The sequence below is a fragment of the Aythya fuligula genome, chromosome 1 (assembly GCF_009819795.1).
Source record: "Aythya fuligula isolate bAytFul2 chromosome 1, bAytFul2.pri, whole genome shotgun sequence".
Classification (NCBI taxonomy): Eukaryota; Metazoa; Chordata; class Aves; order Anseriformes; family Anatidae; genus Aythya; species Aythya fuligula.
The window spans coordinates 127,976,320-127,991,155 of NC_045559.1; the positions used below are offsets into that span (position 1 = coordinate 127,976,320).

Genomic DNA, 14,836 nt, shown 5'->3' on the forward strand with positions numbered 1-14,836 from the left:
ATCTATATTAGAAAGCTAAATAAGAACCAGGAATGTATTAAAAAGAGTTAACAAAGTAGGCACCTTTGATTATTTTTTATTTTATTTTATTTTACATTGCCCTTAGGTTGCATTATGTACATTAGGGAAAGCTTTTTAACTGTAGAAAAAAAAAATATCTCCTGGAATATGTTGCTTGGGGAAGATGTTGAATCTTCATTATGGGAAATTCTTGAGAATAGCTGTAACAGGAATAAGAAATAAGATGGATAAAATCAGTCCTTCCTATCAGCTGTAGTCAGTGTAGAAGATTATAATCTTTGAAAGTATTAGACTATCTTTTAGGTAGTCTAATAAGGTATTTAGGAGGCTTATGGAAGAAAATGGGAGAGGGTAAAATGAAGACAGGCAGAGGGAGCTGGGATTGTTCAGCCTCTGAACAATCCCCAGGCTCTGGGGGAAGGCTCTGGGGAGACCTTACAGCAGCCTTCCAGTACCTAAAGGGGACCTACAGGAAATCTGGAGAGGGACTCTTTGTCAGGCATAGGACAAGACGTAATGGCTTTAAACTAAAAGAGGGAAGATTAAGATTAGATGTTAGAAGGAAACTCTTCACTCAGAGTGCGGTGAGGCACTGGCCCGGGTTGCCCAGAGAAGCTGTGGGTGCCCCATCCCTGTTCAAAGCCAGGTTGGGTGGGGCTTTGGGCAACCTGGTCTGGTGGGAACTGTCCCTGCTCATGGAAGGGGGCTGGAACTGAGTGATCTTTAAAGTCCCTTCCAGCCTAAACCATTCTGTGATTCTATGATTCTATAAATCTATGAAAGTAAGTACAAGTGTCCAGTACTTCCTTTCTCCTCAGCTTTTCATGGAAAACTTTGTCAAATATATTTGCAGGAAATATTCTGTGGGGGAACTGTGTAAGTCTAAATATACCCACTAGCAGTAAACATTAAGAGTAAAGTTAAATCTTCCCCAAGCCCTATGTAATTCTTTTTTAAAGAAACTGTTTTTCTTAGGAAATTGTAAATAGTTGAAGTAAAATTGTGACAGCAGTAGAGCAGTTGGACATGGAAGCCCTGACTCTCTGTTTTAACCTATGCAAGCAGAAGAGCAAACCCAGCAAGGCAATGATAAAAGCGAGACAGCAAGTTAAAGTAAAACTAAATAATTTCTTAAGTTATTCTGTTGTTTACAATGTCCTAAGGTTAATAGATTGGTTGCATATCTTTTTCTATAGGATCTATTCTCATTCTGGATCAGATCATTTGACCATCAAGTTATGTAGTTAAACTCATGTTAGTCTTTTCACTCAAGAAGAGATTAGTGCTCCATATTTCAGAGTATGTCCAAAGGACTATGAATAGCCAAAGTCCTCTTCACTCTTGGCCTTTTGTAAGGTCAGCATAGAGATCAGAATTTGTGGCTTGTTGAATTATAGCTTTTGTTGACATAAACTCACTATTTCCTCAGATAAAATATAACTCTCTGAAGCACGTTGTGCTTGGCTGTGGCTAGGACAAAATAACTTAAACTCTGTCTTTGATGTTAAAACAGTGAGACTGAAACACTCATACACGCCAAGCTTTATCACCCCAAGGATGTGGTTTGTTTTCCAAGAATTTGGGGCAGATTCTTTCCTCTCTTCAAATAGGACTTGGTTTTTATTTTTTTGGATATTGGTTTTTCAGCATTAAGTAAGTAATGATGAAGGTTTCTTTCAAGTAACGTACAGGCCTGTTCTGGTCAGTAAGAGCAGAGCTCAGGTTGCAGAGGTCACGGATACAGGTTACATTCCACATTCCCTAGGTTAAATCCAATAGCTAATTGTAAAATTACAGGAAATTACCTTTCCAGTGACACATTATATGCCATGACCTTTAACCAGGGATGTGCTGCCAGTGTTTTAATGTGGCTTTCAGAAAATATGTTACCCTTTTTTCTAGGATTAGCCTCATATTGTACTCCAGATGTATATTTTGAGGGAAGATAGATGAGGTATTGGAGTGTTCCCTTGGCTGGGGTTTTGTTTCTGAAACAAAGTATTTTCTCCTGTCTTTAACTGACAAGTGTACATATGTTGCTTATTGAAGTGCTAGACTGGCTTGCATCATGCTAGACATAATATTATTTTTGCAAAAATTTCCAGAGTGTATGGATAGTAAGATACATTGAGCAGTGAAGGTTCTAATTTGTGTGGATATGCAACTTTGGTATGGGCATTCACTAAATCCTTTCTAAGATTTTTCTTTTTAAAACCTGCAGTGCAGTAAAGGTTTGTTCCAAAACCTAACATTTGGCATTTCTGATATACAGCCCCAAAATAAAGTACTTTTATGCAGGGTTCAACCCACAAGAAATAACAGTATCAGAGTTAGCGAAACAATCGGCTCACTCCTCCCTTGAAAAACTTGAGAAGACCTTTTCTGCCCTGTAAATTGCAGCAGAAATTATAAAGACTAAAATAAATCGAAGAGTACACAACTGAGTCCTACTGATTGCAATGAAAGAGCCAGTGTCTTCCAGAGCAGGATTTAGCTCTGTAAAGCCTAACACTAAATGTTTTTTGAACTATTGCAGGACTCCCTCCTCTTGCTGAACTGGCTATGTGTGGACAACATATGGAATTTGATGAAGAAAATTGTGAATGCATCTGTAGACAGAAGTGTCCCACAGACTTCTTTCAAAGTAAAGAGAACTGCAGCTGCTATTTGTGTAGGGAGAGCCAGGAAAGCTGTGCTCAGAAACACAAGATATTTCATGCTGAAACCTGCAGGTAAGTGCTCCTTGTCATTCAGTGCCTATACTGAATTAGCTTGCATAGATGCTGGAGGTGCAAGTGCTGAATTAGCCAGGAGTGCCACCCAGGATGAAATACCTTGCTGCAATTATGAAGATAATAATAATAATATAGTCTTTACAATACTCACATCATAGAAGAGTCTAAGGTTTATTTAATTGACATGTTTTGAGAAATCTGGACAAGGATGTTATTCAACTACCTAGGTTTATTATTTTTTCCCTCTTCTTAGGGGAATGAATTCTAAAACTATGCTATACTTGAAATTACTGTGTTACAAAGGGGATTTACTGTGAGACACTGAATCTTGCACTTCCAGCGAGTCAGAACCCAGCCTGTGTTCTCTGTGACAGCCAAATGCTTTCTCATGAACTTCTAGGGACAAAGGTACCCTAAATTAACATCCACACCATGCAGCTCATTCCCTATTAAATTTGTCCTCAGAGCAAATGATTTGCTAGAGCTAATGAAATTTTGTACACGTGGAAAGCCATGCAATCAGGTCTGATTCCTGTAAGAACTGGGAAAATTGTTTTGGGGCTATTGCACTCCATGCATTTTCCAAATCTTTTTGTGTAACTAGTTTTGAGGTTTCTTTTGGCAAAACTTAAATGGAAAATATGCTTTTAAAATACTCCCTTTTTTTTTTTTTCTTTACCTTATTTTTAAAAATTTCCTTCTCAGAGAACCCTGGTCACACGTAGAGAACCAAGAGCATGCAAGAACTCAGTCTGAAAGCCTGTATGGACAGTCAGAATCCAGTTTCCCTGGGTACCTTATCAGAACTGCAGTTCACTGCATGCTCACCTATAGGGCCCATTCTCATAGACCTCTTAGGTTCATTCATAGAGAGGAAGCTGTGGAAAAAGTAACATTTGCATCTTTAGACTCAGTTTTGAAAATATGGACAAGCATAAAATAGATGGCAACAAATATACAAATAGCTAAAAAATCAGCAGAGCTGAAAGTGAGCATCAGAGACTTGGTCATTTATGTGTTGCAGGTGTGAGAGGGTATCAATGCAATCATTTGTTTTCATGAGTGTAGCTCCTAGAAATGACTGTGATATGGACACAGGACTTCTATGCCAGCCTTTTATACCCGGTAGTCTTGGAGGACCAAAGCTGAAGCATCAAGTAAGCTAAGGTACTTCATAAAATTTGAGGGCGGCACTATCCAGGATCTCACTGCTCGCAAGAAATGAAAGAGTTACTTAGGCTGACTGTGGATGAATGGACAGCAAGAAGACATTGCTGCAGACAAGAACTGCCAGGCAGCAAAGTCTTTTCTCCCTCTATTGTAGGGTGTCCGCACTTTCTCAAACATCTCCTACATGTCCGATGATGAAAAAGTTGGGAAAAGTGACAAAGAATTATCATATTAAAATGCTCCTCTCTTTTTTGCTTTCTTCTCCTTCATTAAACAGCTGTGAGGACAAATGTCCATCCCAACCCAGAACATGCCCCACTGCAAAACCAACGTGCGCCAGGCATTGTCGTTGTCCGAAGGAGAAGAGAGGTTCTCATGGGTCTCAAAGCAAAGAAAATCCCTGACTGAATTTCCTCAATTCTACAAAAATCCACTGCTTCGCAACGTAGCTGTCACTGACTTTCGAACAGTAGTAAACACAAACATCTTCCACATTAACAGCAGAAGAATGAATCCAGTCTGCATTTATTTATTTATCACTAACTGCAGGTCAGTCCTCTGGGACACTGATAATTGTTCTGTAAGAGGTAAAAACAACTGATGAATTTCTGTCTGTGTGGAAGAAAGAGCAGAAAGAGCCAGTTCAATGTTATGCTATGGAAGATGAAGCTGGTATTGGTAATACAGTCGCAGTCACCAGCCAGTCTTTCAAAAATTGAGACTAGATAATCTTAGCCTCTGAATCCTTAGCTAACGCAACTCTAGGGTGAAATTTTCTTCAGAAATTCAGTGTACAGGATTTGGCTTCTAATAGGGTCAGCACTGAGTTATTTGATCTACTGTCCAGCTTTGATTATCATTTTGAGTTTATTGTACAACTACTGTCAGATGTGCCATATTTAAGTGTATATAAGAAAATAAATACATCAGTTATTCAAGTGGTTTTGATTTTTTCCCTGTTATGCTAAAACTCTGCCAAACAAAAAGAAAATAAGCAAAAACCCAAAGCCACCTCAAGCACAGCCTTATGTTTGTCCCACTGGGACTGGCTCCTGCCCAACCCCAGGTCGAAACAAGGTCACTTGGTCCAATAATTTCAGTATGGAAGAATAATTTTTCCCACGTCTGCTTGACAGCCATGTGTGATTTATTTATTTGTTCCTGTGTGCTAATCTCCCTAAGGGGATAACAGCCACACTAGTACTAACTGTTCAGTGATTTTCTAAGGGAAACGATAATTTTGCTTTTAACTTACCATGCCATGAAAATATGTCCTTTGCACTGAAATTGTTTTCACCAGTGTGAGGCCTGAATAACAGTGTTTTAACCAAATCAAGTACAAGGACAACATTATTTTCTGAGCCACTGAAGTCTGGTCTGAGTCATTCTAGAGAAAATATTGTAAGCAGCAATCTTGAACTGGAAATGATGGTCTTGATGACTGAATCATTTTTTCCGCTTTGCCGAACTCTCCAATTCTATACTGCATTGTGAGTGGAGGGAACAGAGGAAATGAAACAACTGCAATGGAGATGGAAAGGTCGACACAATGTGTGGAATAGAAAATAGCTTTTTGATGTGCATCTCAGAGGGTTATTTTATTTATTTTTATCGTATTTTTATAGGGAAAAGTAGATTTCTTTAAAATAAAATCAGAACTCAATCCTATAAGAATCCTTTAAGTTGCCTCCTCATCTACACTGGGCTCCCCTGCCGCGGGGTTTCCTGCACAGCACAGGCATATGCAACTGGCCTGCCACATGAACAAGGACCAGAACAGGACCCCAGTGCAAAATAAGGTGAGCCAGACGGGCAGTAAAAGCAGCACACCCTTATACTTCCCTCACTTTTCTGAGAGACTCTAAATTCAGACTTATATTCATGGTGGGTGAAGTCTCTGAGCTATGTGAAGGTCCTTAAAAGAAACGAACCTTCCCATCACTTTTCACCCCACCTATAGTCAGGGGTCTCCCGACCCTGTGGTGGAATTAATGTCGTCTACACCATTAGCACATTCCTCAGAAAGCAAAGGAGCTGCAGAGGCACGGTGCTCTGCAAGCCCGGGCACCTCACACTGAACCAGACACTTAACTGATGGCACTAGTGGCATATGAAGTAACAATACACCTTTGCCTGAAACTATACATAAGTGTTTGTACAGCTGAATTCTTCTTCAGTGTCAAGAAAGTTAACGTATATTCCTTTACTATAACCACATCGCCCATGGGCAGTTATTTATAGTGTCATTTAACAGTGCAACAACTGGAAAATGAATGGTTTTCCACAAGTTGGATCTGACTGGAGACCTGCTAGGCTCATGAATAAATAATTCCTGAAGTCAGTAGAGCTGTACTGACATAAAAAGGCAGGATGAGAAGATGCCCTCTGGGTTTGCAGAGGTCTGACTTTGAGTGACACGTGGAAAGAGTTTAAGCTTTTGCATTTCCTAGCTTGTCTTACATTGAGATTTAGCAGTTGGAGTCCTGTATTAATTATGTCTCAGCCTTGTCAATGCTGATCTGTAGAGGCTTCCTAGCTTTCCACCCTGACAGGGGTAGAAATTCATTTTAATTTTTAAAAAAAGAAAAAAAAAAAAAAAACACAGAATTGCTCCAACCTGAGAGACAAATAAGTCTGCTCCAACTCCAGAAGGCTCTTAGATAAAGCAATCACTAAGGAGCTGAAAACCATGTTTGAAAGCTTTTCTTGGTGAGGCAGAGAGGGATTTGGTCATAAGCCATCCAACCCCCAGGAGAGTGCAAAAGCCATTTGGATACTGAGGCTGGAAAGGTCCCATCACTGACCACTGCTGCGAACCCTGCTCTGAGGTTTTTGCACCTTCCTAGACCACAGTAAGACAGACTTGTGCCTGGAGGTCCCACTTGGGATTGCAGATCCCAGTGGGAAGGAGAGAGATGTTGCTGCATCCATAGGCTTCATTCAGCCTAAGCCACAGAGTGATTTTAACCCTTAACCTCAAAATTTTGTGATAAACTATTTTGGATGACTTTGTGAAATGCTTAGGTAAATATTTTTGGTAGAAACTTGTAAAAAATGAGAGAAAATGTGTTCAGAATTTGCAGAAGGCTTACAAATGTGAGTCTTTGATCAAATAGGATTGTCTGGCACACAAAGTTAAGACCCAAACATTTGCAGGATAGGAGAATGGGGATGAGTGTCTGTGTGTGCGTGTGCATACATGCACCCTAATCACACCCCACCTCTTTCCCTCCTGGTGCAGCACAGCACCTCACGCAAGTCTTCCTCTTCCACGAACCCATTCATCTGTCAGCCAGCTGCCTCTGGTGCTCCAGGACGCAAAATGAGGCCAAGACGAGCACACACACTGTGCCAGGGCTGGCAGGGGAAGGGGATGCTTCTTGCTGGTGTCCCATTGCCAAAGACACCACACAGCACCACCAGGACAGCACTACAGCCTTCCCCTGCAGCTCTGTAGGATGGATGCAACTCCTCTCACTTCACCTAACCTAGGGTACAGTGCTGGGTGGCAAAGCAGAGGCACCCAAAGGCTCTGAATTAGCCAGATTCACACTTTGAACATGAAAATACCTTTCTCTAACCCTACACATTAATGGTTCGGAGTGTGAGCATTGGCCATTCTTCCCCTCCCATTGGCTTCTGCATAAAGGACTAAGAAAGGCACTTCCATCTTCCGAAGCCTTCAGTCACGTACTTTTTGGACTGTGCCAGTGCACTACTGTGTTGGCAGCACAGGGATCTTGCAGCTTATTTCTATTACAATAAATTTCCATCCTGGCAGATCCCCAGCTGTAAGACTCTGTGCCAGTCTCTGCATTGCTGTGTGCTGCACTTTTCCGTCCTGCTCTCCTGTATGATGAGAAAATAACCAAAGCTAGAGCACGTACTGGCTATTTATAGCACTCACCCAAGCACTACGTGGAAAAGCTCAAGAGTTTAAGCATAATGTTGTGAACGCCAGTGCCGCATGATGATCATCATTGTCACAGCCCAAAGAAGATCCGGATGTTGCTAATACCGTGGCACAGGCTGCAAATCCTTTGCATGGAAAACTATGACTAAAAGGAGGCTCTGGGTGGAGATGGAAACAAAAACAGATAATTAGAATTTGATGAGGACTTGTAAGAATTTATAGTGTTATTTGATTTGAGAAATTCTGGAGTCGATCCATTTCAAAATATTCAATAAACTTGGGAATAGAAATGCTTTCTGTTATCTTTCATATCAATACATCAGAATTTAATAACAGTGATTTAATAAAACAATTCAGGAGACTTAAATGGGGTATATAAAATTCATGGCAGATCTGGCTTTTGACTGATGTTATTAGCTTTTAACCTATGACTAAATGACCTTCTCAGAGGGAAGGTTATTGAACAGAGGAACGTAGTGTTTGAAGTTTGAAATGCCTTTTATTACTGCGTTCAGCATGACTTGCTTTTTAAACATATGGACATGATTTACAGGTTTCATAGCCAGAATAATAATGCTAAAATTTCCTGTTATGGTGTGTCTCAATTTTTATATAATGAGGGATGTCTTTAATCCAACATTTGGATTATGGCCTCTACATATCCATCTCTATAATAGGAATGACACTACTTAAATAATAACTGTTAATTCTGAAAAAAATGTGCAGGTAGTTTCTAAAAAATATCACTTTTTATGTCTAGCTAGCTTTCAAACCTGCATGTGCTTTTTTGGGGGAGGGGGCAGGAAAAAGACTGAATGAGCAATATATTCCCATTGCATTTGAAAGAGTCAGGAAATCTTTATCTACTTGTTAAGACTGTACTTGACTTCCAGAAGGACAGAGGTGACACTGAAGAAACTCGAGTGAATCCTGAATGCATTGCTGCCATTTACTTCAGAAGCTGTCGTATGTCACGTACTGTGACACTGCTTATAGCACGCATTATTCATGGAAAGCTTGACAGACCATACATAAATCCTGTCATACTCATATACATTGCAAGCATATACATCCATATGTAACCTTTGGGAATCAGGTCCAGCTGACTCTTAAGTTTCTTTCCTGTTTTCCAGCCATTCTTCCCCACATGGGTGCCCTTACTCATCATGTGGCTCTCTAGCACGTCCCCTGTCTGCACATTTTGTCAGAAAAAAAAAATAAAATATGTTTTTTGCTTTCATGTGCAACAGTAAGCCTGGAGTTATGTTATTTAAATCAATAGTTACTTTGCTTTACAGTAGTGTAAAGAAAGGAAAAGGAAATCCAGAAAACAAAATAAAACAACAGTAGTGGAAGCTCCTTCAGCTGCCATTTCTATTTATATTTTGTAAATAACTGATAAATGTTTTTCAACTTCAAAATATGGAAGGAGCTGTCACCTTCTAATTTGGGACTCATGGAATGAATAAGCCTTTGTGGAAGTATGAGGTGGTTACCAGGACAAGTGAATCTCTGTTCTCATTTATTACACTCTACATTAAAAAACAAACAAGTCAGGGGTTATAAATGGTGTACTGCCATTTGTTTAATTTCTGTCAGACTCCTACATCAGCAGTTACTCAAAACTTCAATAAAAAATTTTCACTCCAGGAGGGAGAAAGTCTGTTTTAAATTAACTTAAAAGGAAACTGCTCCTTTAGCCAATAAAGCAAAATGAGTACATAAAAAGATGCTGTCAGGGCTTGGTCTATATTTTGACTTCTATGCCATTAACACCCTTCTTGGTTTTCACTTTTATCATACTTTACGATACCATTCAATTTGAAAGGTCCTCCCAGGTTCACAGCATTGAGGATTCATGACTTAGTGTGAACTATTTCATATCTTAAACATCAAAAGCTACCTTTGGCACATTTATGGCTGAATAATCAACGACTTTATTCTAGTCTGCATTAGTATATGCTATATATTTTAAACCATAACGATTGTATCAAAAATGTCAGCTTATTGAGTATAATTACAAAGTAAGAGGCAAGAAGGTAACAAAGAAGGAAGCATTTCCTCTGGTCTTCTGCCCCACTTGTTTTGCAAAGTGGTATTTTTAACTGGTGAGGTCTGTACTGGTGGCATGTACCTTAATTTCACAGGTTCAGCCGAAACTGATGCAAGATAACCAGACTAACCCATCACACTGTCAGGTGACTCAATGGTAAAGTATTTATCCAGAACTTTCCCTTGACCCCTGATCTGGCTGTCTAAGCACATTCATGTGCCTCCTTTGTTCTTCTTTCTTGCTCGGGAAAGCTTTTCTTACTCCCTATGAATGGGCTAACTGTTCAGATTTGTGTTTCAATTCTCAAACGTGGTTGCATAGCTGTTATTTAGCTTCACTGTTGAGAATAAAACAAACAATACAAGTCACAAAACACAAGGAAAGGCTCAACATTTCACAAGAACTATGTAACACTTCTTATCAATACTGCCTCCATAATAAACTGCAATATTTTCCTGTAACTCAATTACAAAGGCATATTACGAAAAATCCTTTAAAATCGTCTGGTCTCTCTCTGCTCTGGTGTTTTCCCATGTATACTATTTTAAAACCATCCACAAATCACCCCTAAAGATTTCATAGCTAATAATTGCTTACCCTCTCTACCTGTTCCCTGGAGGGCTATCACCTTATCACCTTGCTGTGCTCCACGGTAATTAAACTATACTCACAGCAATGTTTCCAACCTGCAGAAAGCCTGAAGCCTGTGGCTTCCATTTCAAACCTCAAAAAGAGTTTGTGAGCCTGAAAGCATCTGTAAAAAACAAAAACAAAACCCAAACAGTTAGAGTTTTGCACACTCTAACAGTCAAATAAAAATTACTGCTTCCTCTAGAGACTTTGCCTTGTTTTTATCTTTACATATTCAAGGCTACACTACTGCTATGAACTTAAAGAAACACTTGTTTGGATGGATTTTAAAGTACATGTAAAATGAATTATGCTTGCTTTACAGTTTAAGGCCAGATACAAACTATTGAAATACTGGATTTTTTATTTTTATTTTTAAATAAGAAACTCATTTTTCTTTTAATTCAAACTGTGTAGAAAGCAGAGGCCAGCATTACAATAACGGGTACCACAAACATAAAGAACAGTACTGACAACATTCTGGAGCTTATGTATGGTGGGAGCATTAGTAGTAGGATATAAAACATACCAGGTGAAGGTTCTGCAGCTTTGTACAGAGAATATTTTGCATCCCCACCAGGACCAAGATTTTACGTTTCCAATAGCTCCATCTGCTGTTGTCACTGCACTTTTTTTTTTTTTTTTTCTTTCCTCCACTAAGTCCTTAGAGTTGTTTAATTCTCAATAAAACCTATTTTGCTAGCATTTTAATATTTGAACCATCTGAGAGTTCTGGCACTTCATCTTGTATCGACTCTTTGGCAATAAATTTCCAAGATTTTTTAACGAATTTGTCAAGTCCTGTCTTAAATGTACAAACAGAAGTGTAAGACAGGCCTTCTCTTCTACCACAGATGATGTGCAAACGCTAAAGCACAGAAATGGCCTCGAGGCTGCAGAAATGGAAATTCAGACCTGCAATTAAATAGACTGTAAACTGTAGCAAAACTAATAAAAAAATAAATAAAATAGTAAAGCCAAGTCTAGTCCAGTCAACAGACTGTGGCTTCATAACAATTGATACCAGATCTGCCTGTTACTGTATCATATGTGATCCACATCAGATACTGGCACATGACTGCATTTCTGTCACGTTAGTCAGATTACTTGTCAGAGAGCTGATGCCGCTTGTATGCTGGCTGTAGGACAGATATCCATTAGGTCTGCCAGTACAAAGCTAACCCACATTTCTGACCGATATGAGCTGTCAGGGAGAGCCCAGTCATCACTCTGTATTGTTTGCCCAGGAATTTTTTCTGTCCCATGTGGGGAGCCACGAAGTGGGATCACTGGCTCTGCTGAATAGGCAGAAGACTGCCAGCAGCCCAGATCTGCTTCCAGGGACTGCTCCTGCTGGGCACAGGGAAGGGCTTTTAGACCTGGCACTCACCAAAATGATCCCTGAATGTAATCATAGAAGCAAGAAAGTTGGAAGAGACCTGCAAGGTCCAACCACCACCCTACTACCAATGTCTCCCACTAAACCATGTCCCTAAGCACCATGTCCAACCTTTCTTTGAATACCCCCAGGGATGGTTATGCCACCACTTCCCTGGTCAACTTGTTCCAGTGCCTGACTGCTCTTTCTGAGAAGAAATGTCTTCTAATTTCTAACCTAAATCTCCCCTGGTGCAACTTGAGGTCATTCCCTCTAGTCCTATAACCAGTTACCTGCGAGAAGAGGCTGACCACCAGCTTCTCCACTCTTCCCGAAGCCTGTAGTGCTGCATGGGGTTGTTGTGACCCAACACTTAGCCATGTTGAACCTCCAGGTCCCTCTGCAGGGCCTTCCTACCCTCCAGCAGATTGACACTTCCCCCTATCTTGGAGACATCTGCAAAAGGACTGAGGGTGCACTCAATTCCCTTATCCAAGTAATCAGTAAATATATTAAAGAAAATGGGCCCCAAAATCGACCCCTGGAGAACACCACTGGTGTGGTGAAGGATTTAAAGAGGATAATCCACAGCAAACGTTGTGCACTGTGAGCTAGTCTTGTGCTGGTGAGGACAGAGACATGACCTGTGTGTGAGCTCAGGAGATCACAAACCACTCCTTGGTATATGCACACTGATGGCTCCAAAGCCTGCTGGCTCTTCTGTCTCGTCACCATCCTGATTTGAGCGGTAAGCAGACCTGGGATCTTGGCTGGGTGAAAGCTGAATTGAACAGAGGGCAACTGAGATATCAAGACCTTGGGACATGCCTTAGGAGCACAGGGTAGATACAGATGTGAGACCTGACAGACATAGAGCGGCTGATCAACTTCTCACATCTATTAGCAAATTCACCTGTCTTAGATATTGTGCTTGGAAGGGAGACATACCAGTAAAACGCAAAAAATCTTACTGCTCTATGAGCAGAGAACCATTTCTTGTGGCATTTATTTTCCAGGACCACAATTGTTCCCTCACCATAGTATCAGGATGGGGAGCAGTGCAGTTCTTTTGTGAACTACTTTGTGGACAACCAATTATCTGTTCTTGCCAACTACTAACATTTTGAAATAATAAACTGCATGCTTTAGACATATTCCTATAAACGAATGTGTTAAGTTAACACACCAACTTATTACACACAGCAAAAGCACTCCACCAAGACGATATTTTGTGCTCAAGATATTCAATAGATGCAACGTTGTACATCAGGCTGGGGCTGTGACAAACTCAGCGTGAGAGTGGGCTGAGAGGGAGATAATTTAGCGTGGTACCTGTTGAAAAAGTTCTGTGTTTTCAGGAGCACTGAAGCGATCTCCTTGAGGCAAGGTGACATCTGCTACCAGAACAACGCCACAAGAGTCTCTTTAAGCCTCCTCCATCATCTCTTTCCTTTAACTCAATTCATAAGGGTGCTTTAGGGAGCATTCAAGGACCAGGCTTGAAAGCAGTAATTACTCTGCTATCATTGTTTTTTACTGTCTACTGTTACCATCTTTACTCCCTACTTTACATATTCCACAGTCTTATTCTGACCTTGTATGTACTTTTAATGACGGAGTGAATGCATCGAGTTTAGGCATTTAGGAAAGAACGAAACCTGAATTCCTCTTCAGCTGCTGGTCCCTTTATAGCAGCTCAACCTCAGATCAGGGCAGGACAGATTCTGAATATGCCCAAGATTAATGACAATTTTCTGAATATACAACACAGCAACCCAGCTGGGGAAAAGCGTGTGGTACCCCAATCTCATGAAACAGTTGTGGATAGAAAATTTAGCAGTATTTTTGCCAACTTTGCAGTAGCAAGGATGTCTTTCCTTTCCTGGAACAACTACAGGTTTTTCCAGGCTCACAGGTAGACAAAATTTTCAGGATAGTTTGAATATGACAAGGGAAGGAACTTGCTGGTACAGGGTGACAGAATTGGACTGAAGACATGACACTAAACATAACTAGACACGTTTAACGTAGAACATGGATGTCTGAACATCAAAGTTAACATGCAAAGTCAAATGCAGGAAAGCTTCACTGTAATACTTTTCCTGACCTCCTCCAGAAAGACATTCCAGAGCTTATGGCCAGCTGCTGAGAAAGCACTCCAAAGTTCAGATAAGCAGAGGGCCAAAAAAAATCATAGCCGTCCCATGGCATAAGAAGAGGTTTCTAAGATGAAGTGGGTGTATCCTGCGGAAGGTTTTGTAGGTCACTGAGAGTATTTTGGATTTGCACAATGGTTAATATTGGCTTATGGGCTATGTCAAACTTTACTTCTTTTTTTTGATGAGAGGCTGCTATGTTGTACACTGATTACGATTCATCTCTTAAGTTTGCATACCAAGAATTACAGTTTCTCTACAGAGTGTTCACGGAATTTATTAGCAACAGCTAGTCTAAAAAGAAAAGGAAAAAAAAAAAAAAAAAAGGAAAAAAAAAACTTTCCAGATAGTTAAAAAAAAAAAAGTTTTGTTTTTCAGACAGCTAGAGTTGCAGTGAGTACTACAGCTTGATTCTTCAGGGCAGCCTGCCCTTGAAGCAGGTTACTACTGTAATTTACCAGGGATCACCTCCCAGGGTGCTGCAGCTGAGTACCTCCAAGTACTTTTCGCCTTTTCCTGGCACTACTTTGTGTTTTCCTAGATTTCATTTAAGACAACTGTTTTACATCCAGGCTCCAGGTTCTGCTGAGAACTAGGACCCCAATGGCTTCCTGGTACTCTGGCTCTTCTTTCACAGCATGGTGTCACAAAATTCAGGTTCTTGCCAGGCGTTCCACCCAGGAGGAGCCCTTGATGACAGGTGCAGATGTACCAATACCCGTCTCACCTTTCTCAACGCGGCAGAAAACCTCAATGAGCAACAGTTTTCTTATTCAGCAC

General features: G+C 40.4%; 1 protein-coding gene across 1 annotated transcript in view; it reads left to right on the forward strand.

Moving 5' to 3' along the window:
* VEGFD (vascular endothelial growth factor D) overlaps window positions 1-4,864 on the forward strand; it is a 31,858-nt gene extending 26,994 nt beyond the window's left edge. Inside the window, exons 6-7 of the mRNA XM_032207780.1 lie at window positions 2,558-2,753; window positions 4,204-4,864. Of these exons, the coding sequence (XP_032063671.1) occupies window positions 2,558-2,753; window positions 4,204-4,330 (323 nt within the window). The 3' untranslated portion in view covers window positions 4,331-4,864. The remainder of the gene's footprint in view (window positions 1-2,557; window positions 2,754-4,203) is intronic.
* Window positions 4,865-14,836: the final 9,972 nt, after the last annotated feature.